The sequence below is a fragment of the Patagioenas fasciata genome, chromosome 14, assembly GCF_037038585.1.
Source record: "Patagioenas fasciata isolate bPatFas1 chromosome 14, bPatFas1.hap1, whole genome shotgun sequence".
Lineage (NCBI taxonomy): Eukaryota > Metazoa > Chordata > Aves > Columbiformes > Columbidae > Patagioenas > Patagioenas fasciata.
Window position 1 is genome coordinate 2,652,707 of NC_092533.1, and position 14,563 is coordinate 2,667,269.

General features: G+C 47.3%; 1 protein-coding gene across 1 annotated transcript in view; it reads left to right on the forward strand.

The window, feature by feature from the left end:
* The window catches only part of ERGIC1 (endoplasmic reticulum-golgi intermediate compartment 1), a 55,693-nt gene that overhangs the window by 26,333 nt on the left and 14,797 nt on the right, over positions 1-14,563 (forward strand). Inside the window, exons 4-6 of the mRNA XM_065848810.2 lie at positions 9,137-9,231; positions 9,827-9,951; positions 12,360-12,464. Coding sequence (XP_065704882.1) covers positions 9,137-9,231; positions 9,827-9,951; positions 12,360-12,464 — 325 coding nt within the window. The remainder of the gene's footprint in view (positions 1-9,136; positions 9,232-9,826; positions 9,952-12,359; positions 12,465-14,563) is intronic.

Consider the following 14,563-nt stretch of genomic DNA (forward strand, 5'->3'; position numbering starts at 1 on the left):
TAGCTTTACTCACATGTGAGGTTTATCTTCTTTTTGGCTGTTGAGTCTTATTTGGAAACTTAGCTGACAGGTTTTGTGCCTGAAGACAAGTTGTCCCAGGCAGCCTCTTAGGGACCTGGCTTTGAGCAAAGTGCAGCTAATTTCCACTTGAAAAATTGCTCTGAGAACAAGCATTTTAGTTAATTTTAGTTAATTAGCTTTTTTCTCATGCTCCTCTTGCATGGAGTAAGCTTTTCTTAGTAACTCTTAGCACAGGTGCCTTTGTTTTGGATTCTAGGAACCGTTCTCCATGGTGCTGTGATGTGGCGGTGAGCTCAGCGGGCCGGGATGCGCAGTTCCTGGATAGTCAGGAAGGGTGGAACATCTGTCAGACCCACGGGATGGTCCAGATAACAACAGATGTCACCGCTGAGCAAAAAAGCTCTGAGACAGTGGGGCTCATGTGCTGTATTTAGATGAACCATGCTTGACGTGGCTTCTGATCACCATGTGGCTTTTCCATTGTTTTTGTGCGGCTCTGACTTGGGTCAAGAATATAATTTCATGAATAATTTTAACCTTGAGTAATGTTTCACCTTAAGACAGAAGTGCAATCTAGCTCTGCCTCATTTTTTATGCCCATTGCACACTTAGTTCAGAGATGGTATCTTAGGTTTCTTACTCGCTGTTTGTTTGAATTCAGTTCTGTGCATTTGCTTGTAAAATTCCATGGTCATCTTACCAACCCCCTTCTCTCAGGAGCTGAATTTTCTTGTTTTTCATGTTTTAAAAAGTAAAACCAGACAAATTGTTTCGAGTAAAATAGTTCTTGCTCTCCTCTTTGATCTCATTCTCGCATCTGGTTTTCTTTTTACTTTCAGTTAATGCTTTACCAGAGGAATTAGTTATATTTACCTAATTTCGATCCACTTATTTGAGTGCACATGCCTCTTTGTAGTGGTAGTTTTCTGATTAGAGATTTCTTTTTGAACAGCAAAACTGCATGATTCTCAGAGGCCTCTTCATGCTTCTTTCTTAACAAGATGGTGCGTTTTGTGCAGATAGAAGTGCTGTGAGTTCCTGAATGCCCAGCTGGCCAGATTCTCATTAAAACCTCTGAGAGGTGGTAAAGTGCCTTTCCCAGCAGGAACCACATGGACAGGAGGTGTTTGTAAGCAATAAAGCAGTAAAATTCTAGAGAGGATGTCATGGAAGACACCGAGACAAATGAATGCAGGAAACTGATTCGTCATGGGCCATCCAACACAGTAGCTCACAGAATATGAAAACCTCCTTCTGATGAGTTGTAGGTCATCAAAATCTCTGTTGCTGGGAACAGATCACCCACAGCACTTGTGAACAGGCTCCCCCGTAACAGCGGAAGTACTTGGGAGTCGTGTCACAAAGTGCTTCCCGGTTCAACAGTTTCTAAAGCAGCAGTAAACTTCTTTTTCCATTTCTTACTCATTGCTTTCTCTTCTGGGAAACCCAGTTCCATAAAGGTGTTCAAAGGTGTTTCTAAGCTCTTGTGCTTCCCTTTCAAGTGTGTATCACTGGCAGCGCATGGCGAGGCTGTGGAGTCTCATAATTCAGAATAAGGGCACAGGAGTGTGAAGCTCTATGGGGTCTGGAACAGTGTGAGAACTCTGTGACACCGCTTAAACTGGTTGGTAGCAAAGACAGGGGAGATATTACTCACAAAGATATTTTCAGCCTAGTTTGCCTATTAATCAAATACTTTTGAAGATATGGAAGCTGCCAAACTGTTCAATTCTCATCAGCTTCTATTGCAAGCTTCAAGTTTCTTTTGTCTTAAGAGTCTCCTACAACAGATCCCTGTCCCAGTTTGAAGTTTCCTGGTGTCAGCCGCATCTGAATGATTAACTGGAGCGTGCACTTGGTGCGGTGAGCTTTCCTGCTTTGCCAGTGCCAGCCGTACCGTGGGACTGCGTCAGCCTCTCTCCTCTTGCGTAATATTCCCCTTAAAGCAGTTATGCGCTTGACAAAAGCCGGATTACGTGGGAATAGCTGCACATTTTTGCTGGCAAGGTGAAATGGAGAGCGCTTGGCCTGGTGCCTCACATCAGAGACGTACCCGCTCGCTGGTGCGGACTCACGCTGACCTCATAGCCTTTAATGCCGAGTAATTGTGCGTGGTGTGTGTGCACGGACAGCCCGCTCCAGGGCAAGCCAGCAGCAGTGGTACCCACAGGATTAACTGTCTAACCCTCACCAACAGGAGGTTTCTTTGGTATCTGCATCTAAAGTTGGAAACTGATGTGGTTTGTTGAGCTCAATGATAAAATAAGGTCTGCTCCACACCGCGCTAACCCCTAACACTCGCATCTACCCGCTGTCGGACTTTCTTCTACATTCATATGGCTGTAGCAACAATTCCTCGTATTACTAGAAATCTCAGTTTGGTCGCTCTTGCCCAACTTCAAAGCTGTTTTTTCCTTGACCAACCCATTGCCTTCGCGTTGATAGTCTCACCTGCTAAAGACTTGTCTGGGTGGCAGCAGGCCAAGAAACGACACCCTCATCTTGAGGATAACAGTCACAACACTAGAACCAAACGGATTACCTACGTGGGGAAGACAGCACACATCACAGCAGCGGTGTCATAACTCGTGTGGGCATTTCTAATGAGCGCTGAGATTGTGTCTCTGCACGGGAGCTTGCTTCACTTAGGAAACAGACCCAAGACACGGCGTATTACAGCAGACATGCGGGAAGTTCATGCGGAAACAGCACACGCTGTAAATGTACGTCCTATTTTGCTGCTGACCGGGGTAGAAAACTCCTGGTTTCTCATCTAGATTTGTTGTGTGACCCCAACAGAGAGACCTCTGAGCAACCAGAAGGAAATCAAACCTTGGGTCTGAGCTGGGGCACCATCCTTTTCAGGAAAAGCACAGTGAAGGCTGCTGAGGGAAGAGGTTTTTCATTCTTTGCTCAGCCACACCCCATCATTGCAATTAAGGACAGGGTGAGTTAAACTCTGGAAATCAAGGATCTTCTGTATTTCTTAATATTTTTTACTGTTTATCCAGACTGAGAGTGACTGAAGGCTCAGTACAAAACACGAGCTTAGATTAACCTCCTCAATTCTGTAAAACACAGGTAAAGGAGTTCTGTGCTCCACATTTGAACCTCTGCAAACAGACTGTGTCAAACCCAGTTGTCCCACTGACCAGGTGACTCAAATGGCTGAAGAAACAAAACCAAAGTGTTCAATGTGTCTGGCATTTCCTGGGCAGGATCAGGAGTCGGTTGAGAGCTGAGAGTAGACTGAGAGCTAGAAATTGCTTGGCATACCTTGAGCAGCCTTCCTTGTCCATCCTGCTGCTACATTGCAAATCAAGAATGTAGAAATCGCCTCTCTCTTTTCTAATTAACTCAGATCAATGCTAGAAGTTAATAGCTGTCAAGATGATAATCCTGCAGTTTTATCACCGTAATTAGGTCATGAATTATGTTCCATCGGATCAATAAGGGTTTTTCCAAGTATTCCATCATCAAGGAGGAAAGATGTAATTAACGAAGCTCGTCTGCATTGCACTGACGGCCAGGGGAAGGGGTAGGAGGGTATGAATGTGATACTTGGGGTGTGAATGTAGCTGCTCAACAAGAATTCCTCTGCTACACCACGCTGTAGAACACAACAGACCATTCCTGGCAGTGTTTTTTATTTAATGGAGTAACTGGCACTAAACAGGCTGAAGTGACAAGTTTGCCACTTGGAAGGCAGTACCCCCCTGCAGGACGATTAATTACTTAAGCAGAATATCTGTAATAAAAATACTGCCTTTGCGTAAAAGCGTAGATCATCAGCAACATCCAAATCACTTGTTCATTTAAGGTGACCAGATTGCTCACTGGGGACACCTGCTTTCATCTTCGTGAAAAATACCTTGGGTGATCTATGAAGCAGCTCCTGTGCTGGGGTCACGATATGTGCAGCACAATGTGACTGCTCATCCAGGCTGGTGGGGACCCCCAAAGTGGGAGGAAGCAAAACGGTGGGAGCTTCTGGCGCCAAGACTGATCCTTCAGTGAAGCAGAATTGTTCTCATACCTACCTTCGGAGCTTTTTTGCCTCTTGGCTCTCCAAGGTATGTGGAATGTGTCTTGTGGCTCTTGGCCTGTGAAGATCTCTCGTAATGACGTGCAGGATCAAGCCACAGCTGCTGTGAGCAGCGGAGCGTGGTCCTGGTGGAACAGGAGATCCTTCTGCTGGAAGCTGTAACCTCGGAGCATAAGCATCTGCACCGGCTGCTGCAACTCGTGTGCTCTGATCCAGAGACTGAGCTGGACATGCAGCTCCAACCCCACCAGCTCATCCAGTTGGGGCAGATGCAATGCTGGAGCAGTGAAACCAGCACAGGGAGCACAGCCGAGCAGTCAGAGGGAGCGGGAATCGTGAGCTTGCTCTTGCCATGGACTGACCTTGGGCAGACGCTTTTCGGGAGAAGGATGCAAGACTTAGCTGCCTACTTCTCAGGGGTACTAAGAAGCTTAATTAATGTTTGCGTAGTAACTTGGAGATTACCTAATAAAAGGTGTTATATATTTGCGAACTGTTGTTATGCCGTTTGTCCTAATGTACGTGTGTGGGTTAGCAGGAAGCGGAAGGTCATGTCATTTGCAATTTCTGACTCAAATCTACCTTGACGTCTTTCAAATCCTTCTCCTTCTTCCTGCCTCCTGGAGAACCGTGTCTCCTTCCTTTGTACAACAGTGTTTTCTGTGCTGCGCAGTGGAGCCAAGACCTAACCTGGCACAGAGACCTTCCCAATGAAGAACTGATTGAGATCGAAGGCGTAGAAGGAAGATCACAAATGGTAGAGCACAGACATATGCACAGTTTATTACACAGTAGAGAATTTGCTTGTTGTTTCTTCACAGACATCGAAAAGAAGATGGGTTGATCATCCTGTGTTGGGTCTTCTCTGGTCTGGCACAACTGAGAAGGTAGTGCAGGAATCTCAACTTCGGGCCATTGTGTTTTTGGAAGGTGGTTGATTAGAGCTCAAATGGCAAACGGAGCCAAGAGAGCTCTCCCAAGGAAGTCTTTTGAGAAGCTTTGGGCTCCCTCAGGAAAGAATCATTATATTTCCTCTTAGGCTTAGGGTCCTGAAGACCAGAGACTGCCTCCTGCAAGTTGGAGGACAAGGTAAAATGCAACTTGCTGGAATAAGGAACTGTATTTTCTGTATGGCTGATGACTGGGGAGGAGAGTGCCTGTTTTTTTGCTGTGAAAGAAGGAGAAAAAAGGCTAGAACTTGTAGACACTGGGACAAGGAGGACAGAGGACAAAGAAGATGCGTTCAGATAGCACACAGGCAGCATGCGTGGCTCTGAAAAGTCAATGCAGTGTCTCCTCTTGTATTCCAAGGGCCGCAGGCTCTTCAGCTGGTGAAGAGCTGAAGTGTCTGATGTTAGTGGCCAGGGCTGCTGGGTGGAAATAAGTTACTGGGGAAGTTTTGTTTCTGGGGAAACAAAACTGTTGTGTCGTAAATCTGAGTCCTAAAGCATGGAGAACAGGTCTGGCTTTCTTTGGATAAAATCTTAAAGAAATGCTGAGCCCTCTTGCCACCGTTTCCCCCTTTAGTTCTCTCTCGCGTGCCTTTTGCGTGATCTGCATTCTTAGCCAAAGAGTCCCTCCAACTTTTTCTGTGTAATGCTGCAATTTGTAAGCAAAGGGGTGTAAGGAGCTGAGAAACCCAGCCAGCACCGCTCAGGAATGTGAAGTATTTCGAAGTGGCTCTTTCTAGAAGTGAAGCAGATTCTTTCTGCGTGGATCACGGCTCCTGCTGTGGGGAGAAACTTTCCTTCCATTCCTTGAATCCGTGGTCAGAGGCCCCATGGAGGGAGAAGGTGCACGACTCACCTGTTCTGTTACCCTCATTGTGCTTTCACAGCTCTGCACCTCACCCCTGTGTTATTCTACCACTTTTATTCAAACAGTCTTTAACAGCAGTGAGTAAAATACCAACTCCTATGTGCTTTGGGTTTTCAGAGGAGGTACGTGCCACATTTGGAGTCACAGTACAACCCTATGCGCTGCCTCTCTGAACAGCCATCAAAGCAGCTGCAGTTACAGTGTCCTTCTGCCTGACCTTGGGTTTTATTTCCCTTGCGACCATCCCAGATTCGCTGTTAAGCCCCGTTACTCCTGGGACACTTTATGTTCCAGGAGGGACAGCTGTAAGTTAGAGACGACTTCATTTCTTCCACTGGAGACTCTAATGCCTTCAGGGAGGGCTGCTAGAGGTGGTTAAATAGCGCTTGTTCCCAACATCCCAGGATTGTCCGATGCAATAAAAGGAAAGGTGTGTGCAATTTGGCTTCTGGGCCCTGAGGAGGGGAACAGCAAGGAAGGCGTGAGTGCCAGTTCTCTGCCAGCTCCATTGGACGTGGGTGGTGGTGGTGCAGGAGGAGGTTCTGGGAGGAGCAGCCTTAATCCTGAGAGTTTGCTTTACCTGTGAGGTTTCCAGAATGTACTTTGGGAGTGAAATTTCCAGTTTGTTGAAAACGATGATGTTTCTTCTGAAGTTTGCCATGGCAAACGTAGCCTGTGGTGTGTTGTCATCGTCCTTCTGGTTCTCCACCGTGAGAGGAACCTCAGGAACGGAGCAGGTCAGCGCAGAGGGTGCGCTTGCCCAAGGGCCAGGTTGGGAACCGTTGGTCCGGTGACCGGATCACAGGACAGGAAACCAGTTTTGTTAATCTGCAACTAATGGGCTGTGTGACGTGGACAAACTGGCCGACTTCTCTTTGCCACAGTGATCTGGTCTGCAACCCAGTGACCTCACCGCTCGCCCTCCTACGTCAGAGCCTCCACAGGCTCCACCTGCAGCCGCTTCTCACTGAAAAGCTTGTGAGCCTTCGCTTACAGACCGCACCTGAGCCCGCCTTGTCTGACAAGGAGAATCGGGGAATGTCCTGAGCTGGAAGGGACCCACAAGGATCATGGAGTCCAACTCCTGTCTCTGCACAGGGCACCCCACAGTTCACACCATGTGTCTGAGGACGTTGTCCAGTCTCTTCTTGAACACTGTCAGGTTGGGGCTGTGACACCTCCCTGGGAGCCTGTTCAGTGTCCAGCACCTCTGGGTGAAGAACCTTTTCCTAATGTCCAGCTGACCCTCCCCTGACACATCCTCTGCCATTCCCTGGGTTCTGCTGTTGGTCACTAAAGAGAAGAGTTCGGCACCTGCCTTTCCTCCTCCATTTGTGAGGAACCTGTAACCACCGTGAGGTCTCCTCTCAGTCTCCTCTTATTCAGTCTGAACAAACCAAGTGAACAAACCGGGTTCAGAACTGAGAATCAACAAATACAAATATTGACCTTCCTAGAGCTGGATGCTCAACCGCGCTGCCGAACCTGACGCGCTTCTCCGCCCCCCCGAATCCTCCTCTTGGCCGGTGACTTCCAGTTGCCCGTGGCATCTCAGCCACAGGGAGCTGGGACAAGCCAGGTGCTGTTACGAAATAGGTCGGCTGGCAACTGAGATCTCGATGGGAGAACTCGGGGAGCGCAGAGAGGTGCGTTGGTTTGGGGGGTTCGCGCCTGTCCTGGCTGGAGCTGCTCCTCAAACCCCTATTTGGACATATGGCTTAATCCCGATCGCTACCCGATCTCCCAGTAATAAACACATAGAAAATTTAATGCATTCCACCCAGGAGAAGAGGGCTCAGCCAAGAAGCTTCTAACTAGGTCACTGATGAGCAATCTTTCCCCTCCCTCTGTGTCATTTTTATTAATCACTTGAAAAATACGTTGAGTAATGATTGCAAGCAACTTGTCAAGCCAATTAAAACCAGAGAAAGGTATGGCTGTGAAGCTGAAGACAAATGCTGTGCTGGTTTTAAATGAGTGTCTGTAAACCCCACTGACCTGTGAGTAATTACCTCCAAAAAAATTGGCAGCTGTGTGTTTCTCAGAGTGAAGCCTTGTTTCTTCTGGATCTACAGGGCAAACAGTTCATTGTGGTCCAGAGATGTATCACCAGAGCAAAATCACTTTGTCTTGTAGCTGCCCTTCGTCTGCTTCGTCTATTAGCATAGAGACTCTTCGGCAAGGGCTCATCAAAGGGTTTCATGCACTTAGAGCATCAAATAAGAATAATACAGAGCACTTACTGGTGAAGGGAGTTTATTTTATGTAGCTTGCTTGAACATACATTCCCATAGCTTTATAATCTGACTGGAAGATGAATTGTCAAATCTTTTTATTTGATGAGGCTGAGCGACATTGGACTTCATGGCGAGTTTCCCTGGGGTGGATTCTCCGGGACTGTTCAGCCAACTGGGCTGTGCTTGCGTTGGGGTTGTTTTGTTTATGGATTGTAGGTGCCAACAATAAATATTTATACTCTTGTATTCCTTTTACTCCAATCTGTATTTTGCCTCCTATGGAATATGTGCCAGCACTGTGGGTGCTGTGAAACAACATCACTCTGGGAGACTGTTGCGTAGTGTGTTAGGTCCTGCTGTCCAGGATGTTTCTTCCCATCTGTTCCTGGCTCAAATCCTCTTCTCCTCAGTTTTAGTCATTACTTTTGGTTACCATTCATAGATTGAAACGAGATATTCAGGAGAGACACAGGGATGCTGTTCTGCCTTCTCCTGCTCGGTCGGCGGTAACAAAAGGTGATGGGTTACACGAACAAGCTTTCCTGAGGGGTGGTTGAGAGCGGCCTTTCTCTGAAAGTATTTATGAAACAAATGGCAAAGCACATGCTTCCCTCTTTCCTAAAAGGAGTAAGAGCCCATGGAGACAGGGGCTGTCACACCAACCTGCTGTTTCTTCAACATTAACTTCTTGTTCTGTATCCGCTCTGGAGACTCGGGTTAGGGAAGGGGGCAGGGAACATAAATCAGAGCAGTTCTGTCTTTGGCTGGTGCGAGGGACCAGTTTAAAACCTCCTGTGATTGCCAAACAAGAAGTAAAATGAACTCATGAGTTGCCCCACGCAGTTTTGGAGGCTGTTCCTGCTCTCTCTGGTCACTGTCACAGCTGTCACGCAGCCAAGCCCTCTGCTCCAAAGTCTCCTTTTCTCCTTTCCTATGCAAGTTGGTTTTATATTCATTTGTTTTCCTGTGGAAAGCAGCAATGTGCCTGAACCCACCTGTGTGTTCTGTCCTCCAGAGTTAACGAGCTCTACGTGGATGATCCAGACAAAGACAGTGGAGGTAAAATAGAAGTGAATTTGAACATCAGTTTGCCAAACCTTCATTGTGAATGTGAGTACCCCTTTTCACTTTAAGTAATACTTGAAATGGGCCCAAACTGATATAGTGACCCTTCTTCAGGGTGGATGGAGATCAAGTAGCTGCAGCCTTTGCCAGCACCCCATCGATTTGTGCCCCAGCCAGGACACCTGTTTTCTGAGCCCATGTGGATGGTACCTCCCTCCCTGACTTCTTCCTAAATCTCATTTCCTTTTTTCACAACAACCGTGTTGTGTCTGGGAGCAAGAAACCTCCGAGGTTTCACTTGGGACTCTGAATGCACCAGCTAGGTGTTGGCTTTTCACAAATCACCTGCCTTGTCTATCTGAAGTTTTTGTGTAACTGAGGTTGCAGTCGGCCGGCAGGGTGTCAGAGGTAGAGTTGTGTCAAACAGGCAGTCTGAAAAGTTTGGTTACAAAGTTCTTTATGAAGAGCTGGTATAACAATTAATATTTTACAAATGACGTTACTAGCACAGTTTAATCAAACGTCAGGAAAACAGATGTGGATTTTTTTCCCAGTAAAAACAGTGCATACCTTTCTTATGCAACCTTCCTGTTATTTCTTTTGTTTTGATTTTTTGTCTCCTCCCCTCCTACCCATGCAGTAGTTGGACTAGACATCCAAGATGAGATGGGAAGGCACGAAGTGGGTCATATTGACAACTCGATGAAGATACCTCTCAACAATGGGGATGGCTGCAGGTTCGAGGGCCATTTCAGCATCAACAAGGTGAGCGGGAACGACAGCGGGTGAGCGTGTGCTGGCTGGAAAGACGCTGGCGAGATCCATTTGTAAAATGCTCATGAAAATCTGTGTGTAGGTGTCTCCCCTGTAGAGTGTACGTTCACGGTCCTCACCAAAGGTAAGGCTGAGTCTCTGGGTGCTGCAGAGCAGTGTGGGGAGAGGAGGCTGCATACTTAGACCCACAGAGAATGTCTTAGATCAGGTTTTTTCTTGATTTGCCAGAGCAGGTTGTTGAGATAGCATCGATGAACAGCAGAGAGCAGCTCTGCGTTGCGGCCAGTGCTGTGTCTCAGCGCAGCAGCCTCGCGTTTATGGGATGTATGAACTCCCTACAAACGCCGAATGTGTTTACTCGTCACAACTTTTGCACCTCCAAAATGTGACTCAGTGTGCAGAGGTCTTTGGCAGTGCCTCTATCCAAGTGCTCTTTTGTTCCGAGAGCCGCAGAACGACAGGAATGTTCCCTGCTAGCGGGTGCCAGCGTTACAGAAGCGGCTCCGTGCTGAGATGTTTGCAATCCCTGCACGCGGCCTCCGCGCATGCTTTGTTGGGAGGTTCTGCTTCTGTCTCAAAGAATGAAAATCCAGGCCTGGAGGAGGCTCCTCTCTGGGCTGGGTGTGTTCAGGATTGAATAATCTTGCTATGTAATGCTGGAGATGACGAGCTGGGGTGGGGGAGGCAGTGGTGGGGCTCGCTGATGTCCTAAGAAGGGCACACCCTTTATTCACGCCTCCTCATGTACCACAGGCTACAAAATCCTACTTCCTTCTTTTCCTCCCAGGTCATGTTAAATCGCATCTAAAAATAACAGGCAGAACCTCTTACTGACTCTGTGGCATGGAAAGGATTAGGGACTTAAAAAGAGGACGTTTCTCTCCTCACCTCTAAGCCACCAAGATTACTGGCAGCTGATAGTCCAGAAAACTGGGAAAGGGCTTCTTGGATGATAGGTCTTGTTCTGTTCATTCCCAAAGCTCAGAGCTGAAATACTTGGGGTTTTATATGCTAGGTGTGGTGTGTTCTGCTCACCAAAGCAACTCAAAAGGGGCAGTGAGGAGCTCTCTTCACGGCCTAATCTGTGAAAGGCCACGAAATTGTGGTGGCTGGGGCTGCTGTCAGAGGGAGCGGACCTGCCCTGGGACTGAAAACTTGAACTTTGTGAGTATGAGCTGGAAGTCTGCAGTCCCTGGGCAGACACTGCACAGGCTTCTGTGAGCTGGGGCTGGAGCACACACGGCCGGGCTTAGAAACTGGAGCAGGGCTTGCACAGGGGTGTTACTGTCCAACCTGAAGAGGGAGGACAAGGTGACAGTGGGATGACTGTGTGTGCTGCTTACTGCCACCCTGTTTACGGAGCTTGTGGATGACACAGCTTGTGTCCACACCTGAAAGTGTTCCCGGGAGCGCACCGCTGTTCCACAAGTCATTTCAATTAGCTTTCCTGAAAGCACATGGAGCTGGCATGTGGCCTCCCGTGGCCCGGCTGCTGAGGTGACCCCGCAGAGAGCACAACGGGCACCACTTGTATAACCATCCTCCCACTCTCCTCTTAGGCCATGTCAGGTTGCTCCTCAGTTGTGTTGCTTCATTTCACAATAGGAAAAGATTCTTGCACCCTCCATAACAGTGACTGAGCCGAACCTGCTGCCAGACTTCGTGGAGTAGCGTTAGTGACCTGAGAAGTGTGTGCGTGCCAGAGTGATCCCTTCAGAATGGCACCAGTGCTCAGGTTCTGTCTTGGAACAGAGGTTAAATCTGTGTTTTTCAAACTATCCCTCCTTTTAAAAAACGTAAAACCAGAAAATCTTGTATTTGGAAGGGCCGTTGCCAGGGTTAGAAACTGGAGATCTAGATTAGTTTGTATGGGAAGCCCCATTGGTTTTGGTGGGGTTTTTTCTCTTTCTACATAAAACTTATGCACAATCTTCTCGAATGTAACATTGCTCTTGACCAGTGCTACAATAAGAATATATCCACAGTTTTCTTGGGTTGTTCTGCAGCATTGGGCCCATTTACAAATGCAAGGTGTGGGAGTAAAACATTAAGCAACTGTCCATTGCCTGTCGAAGGCATGAACCTTATTTCAATGGGGATGAAAGACATAGCCTTAAGTGTTAGGAATCCCTGAAGTTGGGAGCGATCCACTCATCACCCGGTCAGCAGGAGCGACTGGGCTGTGGGATGTAACCGATCTCGGCTCCGTGTGCAGTGTGGTGCTGTTGGTCAAGCACAGGAAGATGTTTCAGAGCCTTTCTCCAACGTGTCCACTGCTGAGCCCATACAGACCGCCTGGCTGGATGGATCCAGGCGTTTCTGCTTCGTATCATGGAGCCTGGACGTGCCTTGAGGGGTAAAATGTGAAATCCTGTCTGCCTTGTCTTGACTAATTTTAGGTCCCTGGCAACTTTCACGTGTCCACGCACAGTGCCACCGCGCAGCCGCAGAATCCTGACATGACTCATGTCATCCACAAGCTCTCGTTTGGGGACAAGTTACAGGTGAGTTCTCTTCCCTGCAAATTCCCTGGCTCTAGGGGAATGAATGCAGTGGCAGTGACTTTATTATTAGACACCTAGGTTTTTTGGAAGGGCCATATACAGTGTGGGGAGGACATAAGAAAGGACTGCCTGGATAAGCAAACCCATCCCTTGCGTTCGTGCGATGTACACTCAGTTGAGAAGAGTTCACAACCTGTTGACATGCCACCAGTTCAGGAGGGACAAGGGTTCAGCCAGAGAGGAACTTAGCGTTTTTTCATGTGAAACTGAAAGTGCTTTTGGCAAACTGTGGTTATCTTCCTGCAGGGAGTAGAAATGAGGATTCACGGATTTGCAAAATCCTGTTCGGTGCTGTTTTCAGTATTAATGCAGCAAACAAATCTTGACAGCCTTTGCAGAGGAGCAGTGAGTAACCAGGGGAAGATGTGTGCTTGCCACTGCCTTTACCACAGCACCAGTCAAGTCCTTTTTAATTCACTTCACTGTACTTGTATAGCAGACTCCTATTAGTCAAATTTGTTGTATGAAACACAAGTTGGACTTGGAGCTGCCAGTTCCCTGCTGGGAAGAAGTTGAATGTGTGCACTTACCCAGTGGATAGAGTTTCACCAGGTGTTGCAAGTTATGTAATAATTCCTGATTTCTCAATAAGGACGGATTACAGCACTTCTCTAGCCTACTTCCAAGGAGCTAGCATCACAGGTGGGAGTTTTATATGTGCACACCCAGTTTGCGACTCACCCTAAACATTGCTTACCTGTAGTCTCTCTGTAATCTTTCCTCAGCACAGACGTCTCATTAGTCTGCTGCTTGTACACCCACTTCCAAAACCCTTTTTCATGCTAACAAGTCTAAGCGTTGCTTTGTAGTCTTCTGATTCTGCTCCCGGCTTCTTTTAGGAAATATCTTGTGTGGGAACGCTGCAATATTAGCATATAAATAAGCTTGGCTTAATGTCTGTAAAGCACACTGAGATTATGAAAAATATTAGGTAAGTGCTAATAGGGAGTTCTGCAGTTTGCGTGGGAAATCGGCGCTCTGAGGGAGCATTCCCATTGTTTTATCATGGAGTCTTTGAGTAATGGAGTCAAAGTGCGAATCAGCATGAAGGAGATGAGCGGCCTGGACAGTTGGGGGCAAAGGAGCGTCTTCAGTTCTGGTGGTGAGAAACCTGTCTGGCAGAGATGCAGTTGGCTCCTGATTTGGCCAAGTTCTGATTAGTATTTTCAAAGCTGAAAGTAACTACTCATCATCCCCACACACAGGAGTGGAGCATGTAGGTGCTGCTGGCCCTGTAGGCAAACATGAATTCAACAGCACAAATTAAAGAAGGATGTGTTCACTAAACAGGTGCTACCGAGACTCAGCAAGCAGTGTAGAGAACCAGCAAGTATGGAGGGCTTTAAACCTGTGTAGATACACCTTTGAATATTTTGGGTTGTCCCCACCTTCAGTTCTTCAACAGTAGTTCATGCACAATAGTGGTCAATTTTTCCCTCATGTAGATGAGACCAAAATTCAAAGTAATGAAGTTCTTGCGTGTCAGGTAACTTAGTAAAGCAAGAGATGTGGAAAGTAAGAGTTGATACATTTTTAGTCATAAAATTATCTTGAGTGCTAGATGATGGTGTTCAATAATCCTGGTTTTAACCTTTGGGAGAGGTCTTCTCTTCCCTTCACAGTTATTTCAGCCTGCTCTTGGACTCTGCCTGAGTTACATGTCCATTTATATGTCTTCACATGCGTTTCCAGGGGCTGAAGCCCACGGTATTCAAGACGCTGGTAAACATCTTATTGGGATCCATGTCACAGGAGAATTCTGAAGTGGTGGCACTGTTAAACCATAGACTGGCCACCTGGGCCGCTACTCCAAGGACCAGATTTGGCCTTGGTATTAATAGTACAGAACAGCCCTGAGAATGTCTGGCTGGACAGCCTTGCATAAGTTCACTCTTGCAAAGCAATTTTGTTCCTGTGGCCAAAAGCTCATTCCTTGTTGAAGTCCCTCCAGACACTTAACGAGGTACAAACAAGTACGTTCCCCCGAGGAGCACACCTGTGCGCTTTGTAGAGCAGGTATTAATTAGCAGTCTACGGAC